This window comes from Euprymna scolopes, chromosome 17 (genome assembly GCF_053919585.1).
Source record: "Euprymna scolopes isolate OS-2025 chromosome 17, ASM5391958v1, whole genome shotgun sequence".
Taxonomy (NCBI): Eukaryota; Metazoa; Mollusca; class Cephalopoda; order Sepiida; family Sepiolidae; genus Euprymna; species Euprymna scolopes.
In genome coordinates, this window is record NC_136498.1 from 51,115,269 (window position 1) to 51,131,219 (window position 15,951).

The 15,951-nt window shown below is 34.7% G+C and overlaps 1 protein-coding gene across 4 annotated transcripts in view; it reads right to left on the reverse strand.

Annotated features, from left to right (window-relative positions):
- LOC145296754 (dedicator of cytokinesis protein 7-like) overlaps positions 1-15,951 on the reverse strand; it is a 250,331-nt gene that overhangs the window by 216,091 nt on the left and 18,289 nt on the right. For all 4 annotated transcript variants that reach the window (XM_080142795.1, XM_080142793.1, XM_080142792.1 and 1 more), the window contains exons 2-5: positions 6,261-6,351; positions 3,408-3,580; positions 1,655-1,726; positions 120-234 (exon numbers count right to left, since the gene is read on the reverse strand). In XM_080142795.1, the coding sequence (XP_079998921.1) occupies positions 120-234; positions 1,655-1,726; positions 3,408-3,580; positions 6,261-6,351 (451 nt within the window). The remainder of the gene's footprint in view (positions 1-119; positions 235-1,654; positions 1,727-3,407; positions 3,581-6,260; positions 6,352-15,951) is intronic.

Below are 15,951 nucleotides of genomic sequence, written 5' to 3' on the forward strand. Positions count from 1 at the left end.
TTTGTTTGGCACATTTCAGCGATTTACATAATCTGCCCAGAATATGCTGACAATAACACAATTTCTATTCTGCATAAGTTTCAAATAATATTTTATTGATCTCTTATTGAAAAACTTACCCTCTCCTGTTCCACCGTATCATCTTCCACATCAATTTCATATTCTTGCAGTCGGAAACTTTCCTTGTCAGTAAGTTTCTCTTTGTTGCATGCACTGGAACTGTATTTTTCATACCTGAGTTTTGCAAAAGAAATATCAAGTAAAAAAAAAAAAAAAAATTTTTTTTTTTAAAAGACACAAAATGACATTTTTTTTTCTTTTATTTTTCTCAAATAAGGCATATTGCTACTAAAGCGTAAAGGGTCTGTTGTGATAGGAGTCGTTTTTTTTATGGAGGGGGGACTCTTGAAAATGAGGCAATAAGCTGTTTATTAGCATTACATTTAAATTTCTCCATGTTTGAGAAAACAGGGAATGAATTCAAAGGCAAGTGGTTAAGAAATCGAAGCTATAAAAAAAACTTGGGTGATCTTGATGATTAATTCTGTTCAAATTTTAAGATCCTCGTTAATGGTTTCTCTTCAAATTTGGATGGCATCCAACAATGCTCCGACCTTCTGCATTTACTGATCCAAGAGTCACTCCTCTCAATGTGGTTGAACCAACATAGTCAACAGATGATCATGCTTCAAATATATTCAGCCTTGTCAACAGGATATCAGAGTTGATATGTAGAGTCTCAACTGATCCAACATTGCATATTCATCTGATCATCTAGATGTTAAAATTAATACTTTTCTTACAAACTCTTTTGTATGCTGTGGCTTCACTTTAATTTGTTTTAAAGCATATCAACCATTTGGAATTTATTTAATGGTGAAACTCAAAACATGTATCGTACGTAATTCAGTGAGAATTTTCTGCTATTTTACCTGACACTCATGACAAGAGGAGGATATTCATACCATTCTGAATGATATTAGTGCTTAGGTGAATGAAACAGATCTGATAAGGTTTAGACTCTACTGGCCAATTCCATAGTCTGGTTAGGTATCCTACCCAGTCGCATATCACATGAAATAAATGAGAAACAAAAAGTCCTAATTTATAACAATCAAATGGTCATAATTATAATTAAAAAGACTGAAATACCAGTCAGAATAAGTTATTATCTATTCTTTTCAACATTAGTTTAATTTCTGTTTTACATGCTGAAATGTGTTGAACAGCTTTTGGAAATCGATTTACAAACTAACCTATCTCTGTTCATGTCTTTATTTATCCCTCTTTCTCTCAAATCCATCCTTATCACTTCCTCCCATGTGTTCCTGAGCTATTTTCTGACAACTAATCTTACTAACTAATCCAACAACTCTCAACCATTCTTTCAATGTGACCAAACCAACAAAGTCTGCTGTTCTGCACACATTTTCCTATACCGAGACAGATTTAATCTTTCTCTGAGATCACTAAATTTAAGCCTATCTTCAAAACTCACATCACACATCCATCATATGGTTCGCATATCATTTCTCTCCATGCAATATAAATCCTCTGGCCAGGTTTCACTTCCATACATCATTATACTGCACACGCATGACTGATAGATCCTTGGTCGACAATGGATTTTAATAAGTGAGAAAAAACTACTTACTTGCGTACAACAGTTGTGTAATCCGAGGTGTACAGCCTGACGCAATCCACAACATGTGGATCTGTCTCAGCCCTGCGGAAACAAGGGAAAGATAGAACAATTTTAATTTAAACAATAAATATCAAACAAGAAAAACAATTCGATATTAGTGCAGTAACATTTTTGAGATTTTTAATAATCAATGAAATTTATAATTATACAGATTCTATGTGTTAGATAGCAAAGGAGGGTTTGAGAGGAGAGCACCCAAAAAGGAAGGAGGGAGCCTAAAAGCAAAAGTCGGAAATCACATGACTTCTGCTCAGGAGGGACTTTCTTCCTCTTTGGCCTGCAATAATCTAGCAGAACAGACGTTGTCCTGGTCAGCCTCAGCAAGAGATGCAGAGATGATGTGCATTGGTGGCTAAACATTGTCCTGTCTAAATATAAGTGGTTGTCTTTATTCCAATTGATTCCTTGTGAATCTCTTTCTAGTACACAAAGTTTTCTGTTTTGTTCTGTTAAATAAAAAAGTGCCTGTGCAGTATAATGGAATTTCAAACAAATGCTTTTCAGATAAAAACGCTATCACATACTTACGTGTCATGTCGAAATTAATATAAATTTCAAAAATTGCAAAAAGAATGATCATTAGAAGATGTGCTAGACCTATTTTTCACAAAATGTCATAGATACTAACAATGGCGGATTTCAAGGAAGGCAAGGGAGATAAGTCAGTTTGTCACACAGAATTGGTTGTACAACTCTTTCACATTAAAACATACAATTCAATAAATTTTATTTTTTACTTCTAATTATTTTTCTCTTCAATAATTTTTCATGATTTTTGGAATTTATACTAATTTCGGCATAACATGTAAGTATGTAATAGTGTTTTTACCTGAAATGCGTTTATTATTTGCAGACTATTATCCTCATCTTTATAATTGTTGTTTCACAATGTTTCGGCCAACTATTCCTCTGGCCTTCATCAAGTCATTAACCACAACAGGATAGGAATGCTGAATCTTTAACTGTATCCTCAGTAATTACTGCCTTCCATAGTTGTTGTCGTCTCACCACGTTTTGGCCAACTAATCTTCTGGTCGGCTTTGGGTAGGATTGAAACCGCTATCTTCAGACAATGCTCACCTAGAACTGTAGAGATTCAACATCTCTATTCAAAGGTTGGATTTTTTAGTCTTATAAATCCAAGTCTTTGTTATCTGATCTTCCATTGCCGGGTCGAATGTATATATTATTTAATTATTGGAATTCTTTTGAAGTGAGTAATTTGTATATTTATTTGCCGACTATTATCAGTAATTACTGAAGATACAGTTAAAGATTCAGCATTCCTATCCCGTCGTTGTTAACAACCAGATGAAGGCCGGGATAGTTGTCCGAAATGTTGTGAAACAACTATAAAGATGAGGATAATAGTCCGTAAATAAATAAAAAATCTACAAATTACTCATCTCAAAAGAATTCCAATAACTAAATATGAAATGCATTTGTTTGAAATCTCATTATAGCGCATCCAATTATACAAGCACAAATAAAAACATTTAAAAACAAACCAATGTCCACAAGGTTTTCTATGAACACCAGAGTTCAACAGCATTAACAAAATCTGGATTACAACAGATGGACAGGTGTACAATGTTTATACATCCACGATGGTAAGCAATATTTTACATATCTCCAAAAATGTAAGTTTTTAATGGCTAAAACTAAAATGCAATCCGCCAATGGATGAAGAAAAATATCTTACTCAGGTTCAGGTACGACGGGCTTCAGTGTACGACATACTCTTGGAAGTTGTTGTACTTCAATATCATCTTCTGGAAACTGTAATAAATGTCTATAAGGATCTCTGTCTATAGTAGACTGATGTTGCAATACAAAATCTTCAAATTCGAGAGTTGCAACATCGCCAGGACCCAACTGCAAAAGAGAAAAGGAAAAACTTTATAATTCAAAATAAAAATAGAACGGATAATGCAAAATAAAGTAAAATTACTTTGTAGATTATAATTATGACAAAAACTTAGGCAATATACGTTATATTACTCAAAAGATTACCCATTGCCGCCCAAAAAATGTAGAGTTAGACACAAGGTCTGTTTTTAATATAGATAAAATCCACCTGACAAAACTGGCACTCTGGATTGGTACAAAAATTTGAATTGCCCTCAATCGAGAAGGATTTCTTCTTCAATGATTAAGTGTGAACATACATGGGTGCTCATCTGCTGCATCATGTGCACTTACCTGCTGTGATCATCTCTCACATGTTGGCCCGGCACAACATGTGAGAGATGATCACAGCAAGTATGATCAAGAGTCGTAATTTCAAAAGTAAAAAAAAAATGTATTTGGGTACCATTAGCTAGAATCGAAATCGAACTGTGGCACACATATGAATTTATGAAAAATTAAAAATATTCTAAGGTAAATGTACTATTTAAATTATGACACAGTCTTGACGCCTTAAAAACTATTTTATTCGGTTGGAGACCCATAACAGAGCAGTCCGTAAAAATCCTTTGAGGCCCTAATGCCGCTCTGCACCTTTTAATTTCTAAGGAGATAGAGTTTCAAAATATAGAAACAGACAGACAGATATGTAGCCTTTTATATATCAGATTTTATAACGTAGCTGTTTGGCGTTAAGTGTTGTGCCGATGACTTTATATTAATTTAGTTTTATGTAAGGAGTGTAGAAGACATTTGTGAAAAAATATATATCTTATCAATCGATCTAATCAGTGTTGTAAATAAAGAAGTCCTCACACCAAAGTAAAACCAGAAATACAGTTTCTAAACAAATAGATGTTTTGCATTATTTTTTTTTTTCTATAAATGGTACCAGTCCAGTTAGGTGAAAAAGACTCGCAGCACTGAATTTTTGCTTGACCAGATTGAAACAAAAGTCCCATTAACAAAATCTTTTCGCTAAGTGTTCCAAAAGGACCCAACCTGGTTGGAAAAGCACAGTATCGAACTGCTTCATAGCTCTTTCATAGTTCAACTGGTCAAATCCTCTCTAAACGGTCAAATACCCTCCCCACCTAATTTCCTTCCTTCTCTCTCTTCCCTATCACCACTTCTCTTTCTATTCTCCTAGGACTTCTCCACACTTAGCTGGTCTTGCTTTTTGTCAATGTTAGCTGCCACAGACATATAACATCTAAAACTGTCTCGATTCATGATGCTTACCTGTAAAAAACACTGGATATTGTTTTTCTCACAAAGACGATCCCGACTTTTCCAATCCGCTAATTTTCCATACAAAGAGAATATTTTTGGGGGTGGTCTTGTTGGTCAGAGATATTTTCAATCACATGTGCGCCCTTTTATTCTGATAAAAGATCCAACAATTGCTCGTTTGCCACCCACATGCATTAACAAGAAATACTGCATTGCAAATTTATATACAAGAACAAATCCTTCTAGTCTGGAAAAGTCATCACATAGTTGATCTCTAAGTAATCTTTTACTTTAAAAAATAAAAAATAATTTCACAATTAACTCAAAATCATACAGTGTCTTCTTGGATGTCATCATGCATGTGTGTGTTAAAGTGATCCTATAAGGCTGGAGACAATTTTAATAGCTGTAATTAAAAGTGACCTCACATGCTTTTCAAATTAATTATCCAATTAATTCACAAACGGATGTATTTGCAATGATGTCCAGCAAGCTTCCCAAGCAGTGAAATCTCACAGCAGTTTCCCAAACTCCTTGAATGATCTTGTAATGGTTATCACCAAGAACAGTATAACATCTCCGATCGAGCACAACCATATTCACATGTGTACAAAAGTAAAATCAACACACAAAAGCTAACTTTATTAATTTTTCTTTTTTTTTATTTTCTTATCAGTTTGTTCAAGCTGGGGATGGGGCATCCTACCAGATGCCAAATATTCACCCACTATATCATATATATATATATATTGCTACCAGATGTTTTTAAGATTGTGACCATCCTTTTAAGTGCAACTGTTTGAATCTCTCTTGGTTCACCAGGTATATTTGCCAGGTAGTTTTTGAAATTCTTTTTCAGGAGTCCAGTTGCTTCTATGATTACTTGAACGATAGACATCTTCCCAAGATTCCAGTTTTTGTAATTAACTGTAATGTGAACATCTTGCTGCTTAACTCTCGACTTAAGAGTGCCCCTGCAGGTATGATCTCTAATTCGCAATAGCCCCTTTTACGTTAGTGGCAATTTGTCTTGTTTGGAGTGACTATGAGTAAAATTAATAAAAACAAAATCCCAAGTTTCTGAATTTTTGAGATGAGGACTGATTATTTGGATTATTCAGACTACTGTTCTCATCTTGAGTGTTCTTCACAAAATGTTTCGGTCAATCTTCTTCAAATATATTTTATCAAATCGATAGAAAGATTTCAGAGTCTGACAATATACACCTGAAGAAGGTTGGATATTTCATCAAGTGAAAGTTTGTGCAAATCACACAAGAACAGTAGTTTAAATAATCTAAATAATACAAAAATCCCAAGCATTACCTAAAGACAACTGCCAATCATTAAAAATAACTAATTTCATTAAAGAAAAAAAAAACTGAGAATCTAATTTCTTTTCGAAAGTACGTACCACAGATAAATTTATCCCACTGATACTCTTCGGTAAATCGTTGGCCACAGGATTTGCATGTAATTGTTTTCTGACTTCTGCTGCCCCTTGCCTGAAAGCAATGTATACACAATTTAAAACATTAAACAATTATTTTATCCAACAAAAAATCACACAAAAACACTTAACAAAAACAATATATTAACATTACAACAAAAATTGAAGACCTACTTCTTTTACTCTTTTGAAACAAGAGTGAAGAAAATGAATACAAAACTGCAATCGTTAAGCAATCTACATATTATCTGGACTTTGTAGCCGATTAAAAATAGGCAAAAGTTATAGAATATTGACTTATGATGAACGTCTTATGCCAAGGTGATTGTTGAATATAGATCTTTAGCTGTGTATCAAACAGATACCATAATACTTAGTTTGCTGCACCTTATAAAGCCCAGACAAAATTTCAGCCAGATCGGTCCAGTGGTTTCAGAGAAAAAGTGAGAGTAAATATAGTATAGTGGTATGGGCACATGCCTTTTAAATCTAACATGTGCTACTCAAACCATGCACATGCACACACACCTTCGATACACACTGGTTACCTGCCCTTGGTAATCCTCATTTTGCCCAACAGGTGACGTTCTCTATTTCCTGTTCCACTTCTCTCTCTCGTGTTTCCCTCGCTTTCCTTCGACGTGTCAACAAGTTTCTTATTGTCCATGTAAGGGATATACCTTTAAAACACGCCTCTACAGAATCGTTTTCCTTCTCCTTGTGTATAACTTAACAAACTCTTGCACACACAATGGACTTCCAACATATACTTCAATAAACTCTCGTACACATTCACGCAACAAACTCTTGTATAAATTCACGCACACATACACGAAACGAACATTTTATCTACATGCATGCTAGTTCATATACACTCAAACACTCTGTAATGTTCGTAACTTTTCTGTGCAAATAAATATTCCTTGTACATATGTAAATATGTAATCTTGCTTTAGCGTGCTTCATTTTAATGTCTTGAATGTACTCGTAACACGTGCCCTTGTTGATTGTTTCCATTATGCTGTACGAACTACAAACGACGACCTTCTACCCTTCTAGTAATCAAACACAAATCCTTCACAATAATCGGTCCCACAATCGACAGCCTACCAATAATGAACAATCGGGCACACCTCTACAACCGGGACACCCCCTCTACCGTGGTGACTAATCCTTATTAATTTCTAACAATGCATCAAATGGATATCAAAATACATACTTAATTTGTTGCACCTTATCAAAACAAAGGTGCATATAAAAGTTCAGCAAGATCAGCCTAGTATTATAGTTTCCATAAAAAAGTGGAATGGATAGACAAAGAGAAATACAATATAGATTGTGGTTCCCGTTTGTTTAAAAAAAAAAAGTTTCATTTTGAAACAACATTATCCAGTTTGATCTAAGAGGATATAACAATATTGTAGGGCTTGCATTGGTGCTCGACATCAATAAAAAAGAAAATCGTTTCACTTCATTTATAAATTTAAATAATTTATTTAAAAAAATCATAGAAATTAAAAGTTAAGAACAGAAATTTTAATAAGAGGTTCAAGCACTTACTTGGTGTTTTTTTTTACTTTTTTGTTTTTCTTTTTAATAGAATTTTGGAAGTTAACTTGTTAACTTTTATTATTGTGGTATCATTTATTTTGCTCTTTTTTTTTTTTTTTTTTTAACTATAATGAAGATTTATCAAGACCTGGAGGCCACTAATGGATAAGGGTTAATGAGTATCAGGTGAGCCAACACTGACGAGCAGTGAGAGTGGAATTTGGGAAGAAATTAATTATTTAATAAGAGAACAACTCAACAAAAATTATTTATATTGGACTTGAAAATAACCATGTTATAGTCAGCTGTGAAGCAGCTCTGCAGTATTGTGTTTCAAAGATCAGCAGTGTTGGGAAAAAAAACTTTGCTCGTGAAATTTTCGATTAGTTTTAGGCACAGACAGAGATTAAGGGAAAATGCTGATAGTGGTTGTAGCTAGACGAGTGTTTGCCGTGAATGTTTTTCAGGGGGATGGGAGGGGGGATCATAGAGGGAAGCTCAGTCAAGCACCTGTCATGAAAACCATAGAGCAGATATAGGTCCATAATGCCTCTTCTGTGAAAAAGAGATAACAGGAAAGAGAAAAGGAGGACATCGCCTACCAGATTTTAAAGTCGGCTTAATACCTTGTCCAGACAGGAAAGGGTGCTCCGAGCACCTCCTCCACAGATGTGGCAACAGTACTCCGTTTTAGGGCATATTTGGTTCTTATCCAAGTAGAGGATTGTATAAACATATCACAGTGTTAGATAACAGCAGGGTTAAAAGTGTTAATTAGCTATTATCGATCGATCTATCGATCTATCTAGTGATAAGTGGACAACACCAGTGACCTTGCTAGTCGAAGAATAGAAATATTGTTTTGGAAAATAAGTTTAGCTGAAAGTTAATTATGTAAAAAGTTAAGTGATATGTTTATAGATTTAGCTGTACTTAGCTATAAACATAATTTAGAAATACAAAACAATAATAAGCAACATTGATCACGCCACATATAAATAGGTGACCGGAGGTCATATTAAGGAGATGTGTCCATTAATCAGCTACATCATCGGAACTGATAGGTCAAAAAGATTAGAGCAGAGTGTTTGAATTTGATCATTAAAGTGTGCAGATATACTGAAAAAAGGAAGTCGAGAAGCAAGGCTATAAAAACAGGCATGTAGTCGTAGCAGACTCCTGGTGGAACATCGAGACATCTGAAATTGATATTTATAAAATATAAAGTCGTTGTCCTGTGTTTTACAAAGAAAAACCAGGTATGTCTTAATTATCTTATTGTGTCAGTATGGAGGACATTCATCACACCACCCAGCAACAAGAAGACAAAGGACCTCTGGACAGAAAGGTATGAAGCATAATTCTTCTTCCATATCCCCCACCCCCCTGCTATATAACAATTATATGGGGAGTGAGATACTTTGTGAAGCAGTAGAATGATCTAACCATATTTCCAGCAACCTTGACAAGGAATTTGATGTAAGTGTCCCATTTTAAATCAGAAGTGAAGATCAATTCCAGAAGCTTATCAAAGCAGAGTGTTCCCTCAAGATGAGAACCATTCATTTCAATTAGAGCCAAGTAGTGAAAAGATAAAAGTTCGGTTTTGAATGGATGAAAATTAACCAACCACTTTTTCCCCATTGCACTACATGCTCAAAGTCAGAAGGGACAGAATCAGATAGATCTTGGACATTGTCAGCCTTTGAAGTGTTGCCATAGGTGATAGTGTGATGAAAGCGTAGAATTTTATACAAAGTTCTTGGCTCTGTTGAATACCAACAAAATTACCTCAGCTTCATTGATGATGATTGGAATAGAGAACATGCATCCATTCAGGACTGTTTGTTGTACATGAAAACTCAGAACCAAGCCTCTTCTCATCTACTTGATGAACTGAGCACATGACTCCCTCACGTTTTCTATAACCCTTTTACAGTGGTTGCTGGCAGTCCTAAAGGCGACTTTAATTTCAGAATATTTATTTCGTTGAAAGCACTGAAAATAGTGATTTCTGTACGCAATGGTAGCAGCACATTCTGGGGTGAACCACAGCTGGCTGTTTGGTTTTTGCTCAAATTTCTTGCAGGATATGTATCTGTCTATACAGAGAGTTAACCAAGTTGATCCAAGTTTGATATTATAGAGGACATATTCTTTTTAAACATGAAACAGAGGTATTTAAGATATGTTTGAAAGCTATCCCAGTCAGCCATAGAGTATTGATATACTGTACAATGGAGAGGGGAATCTGAAGACTTTTGCATTTTATTTTTAACTTAATTGAAACAACTGAGTGAGAAGAAGACAAAAAGAATAAAAAATGACAAAAAAAATGAAGAAAAAGGAAAATATGAAATGAAAGAAAAAGGAAAAAGAGAAAAAAAAGAGAAGGAAAAAAGAAAAGAGAAAAAGGAAAAAAGAAAAAGGAAAAAAAGAGAAAAGGAAAAAAGAAAAAGAAAAGAGAAAAAGGAAAAAAGAAAAGAGAAAAAGGAAAAAAGAAAAGAGAAAAAGGGAAAAAGAAAAGAGAAAAAGGGAAAAAGAAAAGAGAAAAAGGAAAAAAAGAAAAAGGGAAAAAGAAAAGAGAAAAAGGAAAAAAGAAAAGAGAAAAAGGAAACAAAAAAGAAAATGAAAGAAAAAAATTAAAAAAAGGAAAGAAAAAGAAAAAGAAAAAGTAAAGAAAGGAGAAAGAAAAAAGACAACAGAGAATATGGAAGATATAGTAACTTCACTACTATAGTTAGTATAATTTGACCAACCAACTCTGTCGATTAAGTGAATGCACTGTAAGAACTGAAAAACATGCCAGTTATGCTACATATGCATGCACTGCTGATAAAAAAATTTTCAACTGAAGCATTTTTAAAATTCTTAAATTAGTGTGTGTTGGAAGAATTTACTAAAAGAAATTTTAAAAAGAAAATCAAAAACAAATGCTAAAAAAAAAAAAGAACTGTTGAACGATTCAACTTGTTAGCATAAGTAATTTTTTTTTATTTAACATACAACTAGAAATGTGTGTACTTACAACTAAAATATTAATAGTAATTAATGGGACCTGTGGAAATTCCACAGGGGACTCATTCATATATATCTTTTAATTCTTGCAAATTTCGTATATATTATTATAGAGTTTATGTTCCATTGATTTTTATATATTATAAAGTTGCGATTTCAAAAATAATATATCCATATGACTTGGGTGCATTAGTTTGAAGCGAAACCGAAGCCAAAACTTATGAAAAAAATATATGTGTGTGTGTGTATATATATAAAACTGGAGTTCCTTCGGCTATAATTGAAATTGAAACCAAAACTTATGAAGAATTCTGATAAAATTATTTATAAAAAAAAATAGATTACTGGAGTCCCATCAGCTGAAACCGAAACCAAAACTTATGAAGAATTCTTGGTAAAATTATTTATTACAAGAAATCGAAGTCCATATCAATTAAATGACAGTCACTCAGATGTAAGCGTGACACACAAAATAAATAATACACACGCTATCCTATTAACATATAGATAATTTTCAATAATGGCATTCAAAATTATTTCAAATATTTAAAGCCAGAAAAATCTAAGAAACGAGACTCGTTTTGCCAAAAATTATCTAACATATAAAATTATCTTGTAAGATTTTATAAGTTAAACCTGAATAGTATTTCAGCTGACATATCAAACTTTGATTCTGACTAGCTAATTTTAATTTGTTATTGTTGTACCATTTTACTGGCACTATAATAACATGCTTTGCTACAATGTTAAAAAATTACCTAAAAATTGTCGAGTATGACTGAAAAATTAAAATCAACAAAGAGAATAACTCATTTTTTTAATTGAGGAATATAAGTTTAATTGTCTCGCCTACAACTAAAAGTTTCTTTTTCTGTATAAGTTTTAAAAATCTTTTAAAGTATGTTTGAAAATAAGTGGTATTTTACATGGTGGAACAATAAAGTTGTCGCCCTATAGAAAACAACGCTACAGCTTCATTTTAAAACTTTTATTGAAAAAAATCAATTCAGGTAAATTGATTATGTATGGCATCTATTCAATGTAGCCGCCTTCAACCTCAATCACCACCTTGATACAAGTCCGGAACGGGGAGCATGCCTTTTCCAAAAGTGCTAGCGATCAGACTGGATTTGGTGTTGTTGGAGGTCATGTTGGTGATTTTCTCGATGTATGACCAATGTAGTTCAGCGGGTTCAGGTTGGGGGGATAGGAGGGCTAGTGAGAGAAGGCTACAAAGTCATAGCACTCCTGAAGCCAAGTCTAGGTCTCTTAGAACTTGTGGGCCAGCACAGAGTTCTGCCGCTACACCCAGGGTCTACCAGCAGCCACCTGATTGCACCAGAGGATCACCACACTCTTCAGCACATCCAAGTACACTTTGGTGTTGACTTTCAAGCTGACTTCGAAGATGTGAGGTGGCATGACATGACCCTCACTTGAAACCACACCAAAGACCATAACCGTGGCCGCAAACTTTGTTTTTATCACCCTGGGCATGTCCCTGTTATTCATGGCAATCCAGCGATGTATTTTAAGGGTGCTGGCAATGGTCCTGTTGTTATAACTTGAATCGGTAAAGAACATGAGTTGTACAGCAGCACATCTCTGATCTTGCTCGTTGAACATTGTGTCACTTTCAGATATGACAGAAGGCTCTTATCATTCTTGGGATTTGTACACGACTGGCCAACTCGTAGATGGTCTTCAACAAAAAAAAGAAAACCGGTTTTCATCAAACAGAAATGAAATCATGTCGTCTTTTCTAGAGCAACAATTTTATCATTCCACTCTGTATTTAGTTCACTGCACCTCATCATAAAGGTCCATACAAAATTTCAGCTAGATCAGCCCAGTAGTTGCTGCGATAGTGGAATGGACAGACAGATTAAGAGAAATATGATATCAGAATTTATTTCTATACAAGACCACTAGTATAAGGAAAATTCCAGTGATGATGACATGCTCTACAAAAATAGCATTCGTTTGCTGAAAGAACTCTTTCGAATATGTTAGAGTTTGCATAAAAACAATGCAAAGATAACAAAATAAAATTACTTCATTGTTAACTCATAAAACGAAAAGATGTTATTATAAAAGTAAATGGCATTATAATGTTTACATTTACTTGCAGGACACAAGGGCAGGGTTAGACATAAGATTACTTTTTAATGTTGGGGGAATCCAACTCCTCCAAAAAGAGACACTGGATTGAGGACAGAAAAAAAGTGAAGCGTAGTATCAGAACAGAGACTACATTCATATTATTTCGATTCTTCGGGCTACTTTTTTTTTTTTTTTTTTTTTTTTTTACACAGTGATCACCACTTATCAAGGCCCGGAAGTCACTCAGGGATAAGGGTTATTGTAAGTACATTACATTAGTGTGGAGATTTGATGAAGTGTTTAATTAAGGGGCGGTTCATTAGGAATTTGTTAACATTGGACTTGAAGACATCCAAGTTGTAGTCCGGAGGGAAGCAGGCAGACGGAACAGAGTTCCACAGGCGTGCAGTTCTAAGAAAGAAGCTTTGTTCATGGAATCTGCGTTTTGATTTAGGCACAGATATAGAGTGGGGGAAATTTTTCACAGTGGATTCAGCTAGACGGGTGTTTTTCGTGAAAGATTGGCGAGGGGGGACCAGAGATTGGAGTTCAGACGAGCACCTGCCATGAAAATAACGATAAAACAAGGATAGGCTCGCAACGTCTCTTCTGTGGGAGAGAGGTTGCAGGGTAGAGAAAAGGGCATCCCCCACTAAGCCACGAAGTCTATTTTGTACTCTGTCAAGGCATGATAGGCTGTTTTTGGCCGCTCCTGCCCAGATATGGCAACAGTATTCCATCCTTGGACGTACTTGGCTTGGCTACTGTTCTTATTTTGGTTGTTTTTATTTTATGGCATATATTTTGGAGGTATATAATGCTGAATTCAATAAATTCTGGGAAAAGGTTTTATGCTTCAAGTTCATTATATCTTTAAATATTTATTTGTAGAGTTTGGTTTGGTTGTTTTGTTTTACAGTATACCAAGCCTTTTGGGGTTATTTAATGTTGAACCGAGTAATTTTTCTTTCAATGTGGCCATGTCGTCAAAGTCTTTTGTTCTGCACATCTTATACTGTACAGATTATCAGATCTAAGTGGGGGTTTTTTTAGACTCGCATGACACATCTATTTTAACATTCTCACTAATTTCCTCCATGCAGTGCATGTCCTCAACCCTAAGCATAGAAGAAAATTTCAGAATTAAAGAAAAGGTTAATAAGCTTTTCAAATTTGAAAGTGATGAAATATAGAGAAATATATTTATAGAATAACAACCTTATCCAGATTTAAAAGGCTTTGAAACTCCATGGAATAAGGAATTTTTCTCACTTTCTTTGTTTTCCTTGTTTTGAATAAAATATTATGAATTTAATTCTACAATATCGTAATGTCTATTACTTATATGCAAAATTCTAACTTCCTGTCATTAAATAATCTTTGACTGCTTGCTGTTCATGCCCACCAACTTGGTACTTATAGGTACTTAATTTCCCATAATACCGGAGTTGATTTCTGATAGCCTGAAGATAGAGTCATGGGTGACTTTGTGACTGGATTCAAATCTCCTGACCAGCAGTAATTATCATTTCCTACACTGACGATTGAGTAAACATAAAACACTAGTGTCTGTAGGTATAAAAATAATTGTTAATACTTGACAGAGTACAAAATCGATTTTGCAGTGATCTCTTCTGTTCCCTCTGGCTACTTTCTTACAAAAAAGATGTCACTAGTCTTTCTCTAATGTATCATTATTTTAATGGCAAATGTTTGACTGGTTCCTTCTTGTAAGGCCCTCAGAGCAAGAACTATTTCTACAACAACTAGAAAAATACTTTCCTCTATCAATTAATGTGCCTAACATCAAAGGGAAGTTCCATGAAGGTTATTTTTGTTTCCAAGAATTTCCCATCTGTGGAACACATCATCACAGGACTGCTTTCTTGCAGAATACAACGACCATCTTCAAATCTAATATAAACAAATACTTGTCATAAATCGTCTCCATAAGTAATTAAACTTTGATCACTGCATTACAGATTTTCAATCCTCTCATTGTATTCTCCTACATCGAACCGACAATCCATCCATCTCATTAACCTTTATTATTCTCACCGCAGGAAGATGTGACACAAGGTCAGCACTCTGGCCTATTAAAACATTTCCCAGTAGGTGTGCCTTAGGCAGTAAGCAATAAACTTACTGCACTTGCAAGACGGGAGGCAACGACTTGGCAAGGTGAACCTCATAGAACTGCACAGGACTAACAGCTGCACTTTAGTCAAGAAGGAAAAAGATGTTTCAATAATAGTCTAGACTCTATTGGCTTTGGAGACAATAGGAAAAAAAACTAGCTATTATTAAATAGCCTTGACCTTGATAAGTGATGACTCATTAATGCAAAAAAAAAAAAAAAACTTTAATACACATGTGCAAAACCGAGTCATCCATAGTGCCAGGTGTGCAACATCCTGTGACCTAAAGGGAAAATGGGTGAACATTCTAAGAAACAGTGTCAGAATGAGATGGTCTGCTTGTTTAAAGCACATCAGAGTGAATGAATAATGCCACTTAATGAGCATTAGAAACTACGATTTGCTGCGTTTGTTATGTTGGCTTTACATGTCTGTGTTTCGCACATTCATACCAGACGCCCCCCTCACCTCACCCCACCCCACCCCACCCCACCTAAAATAGAACAGAGAAAGAACCTACTTCTCAATAGAATATATATTATAGAAGAAACGCACACGCACGCCCTTGCCCCCAATGAATCAACTCTCCTCCAGACAGATGAATAAGGGGTAGAGGATGAATGATGGCAAATAAAAAGGAAATACCCTTATGCTCCTTTTCTGAAGATGAGTAATGCACATATTATACATCCATAGTTAATAAACAAGCCACATACATTCTTGTCAGGCGATCCACACACGCTCTTGTACAGAACTATGGTTAACAAGTTATCACTTATTTACATCTCAAAGGGATTAGACACAAGGTCAGGTGTTAATTGCAAAAGCCAGTGCACTCTGTCCAA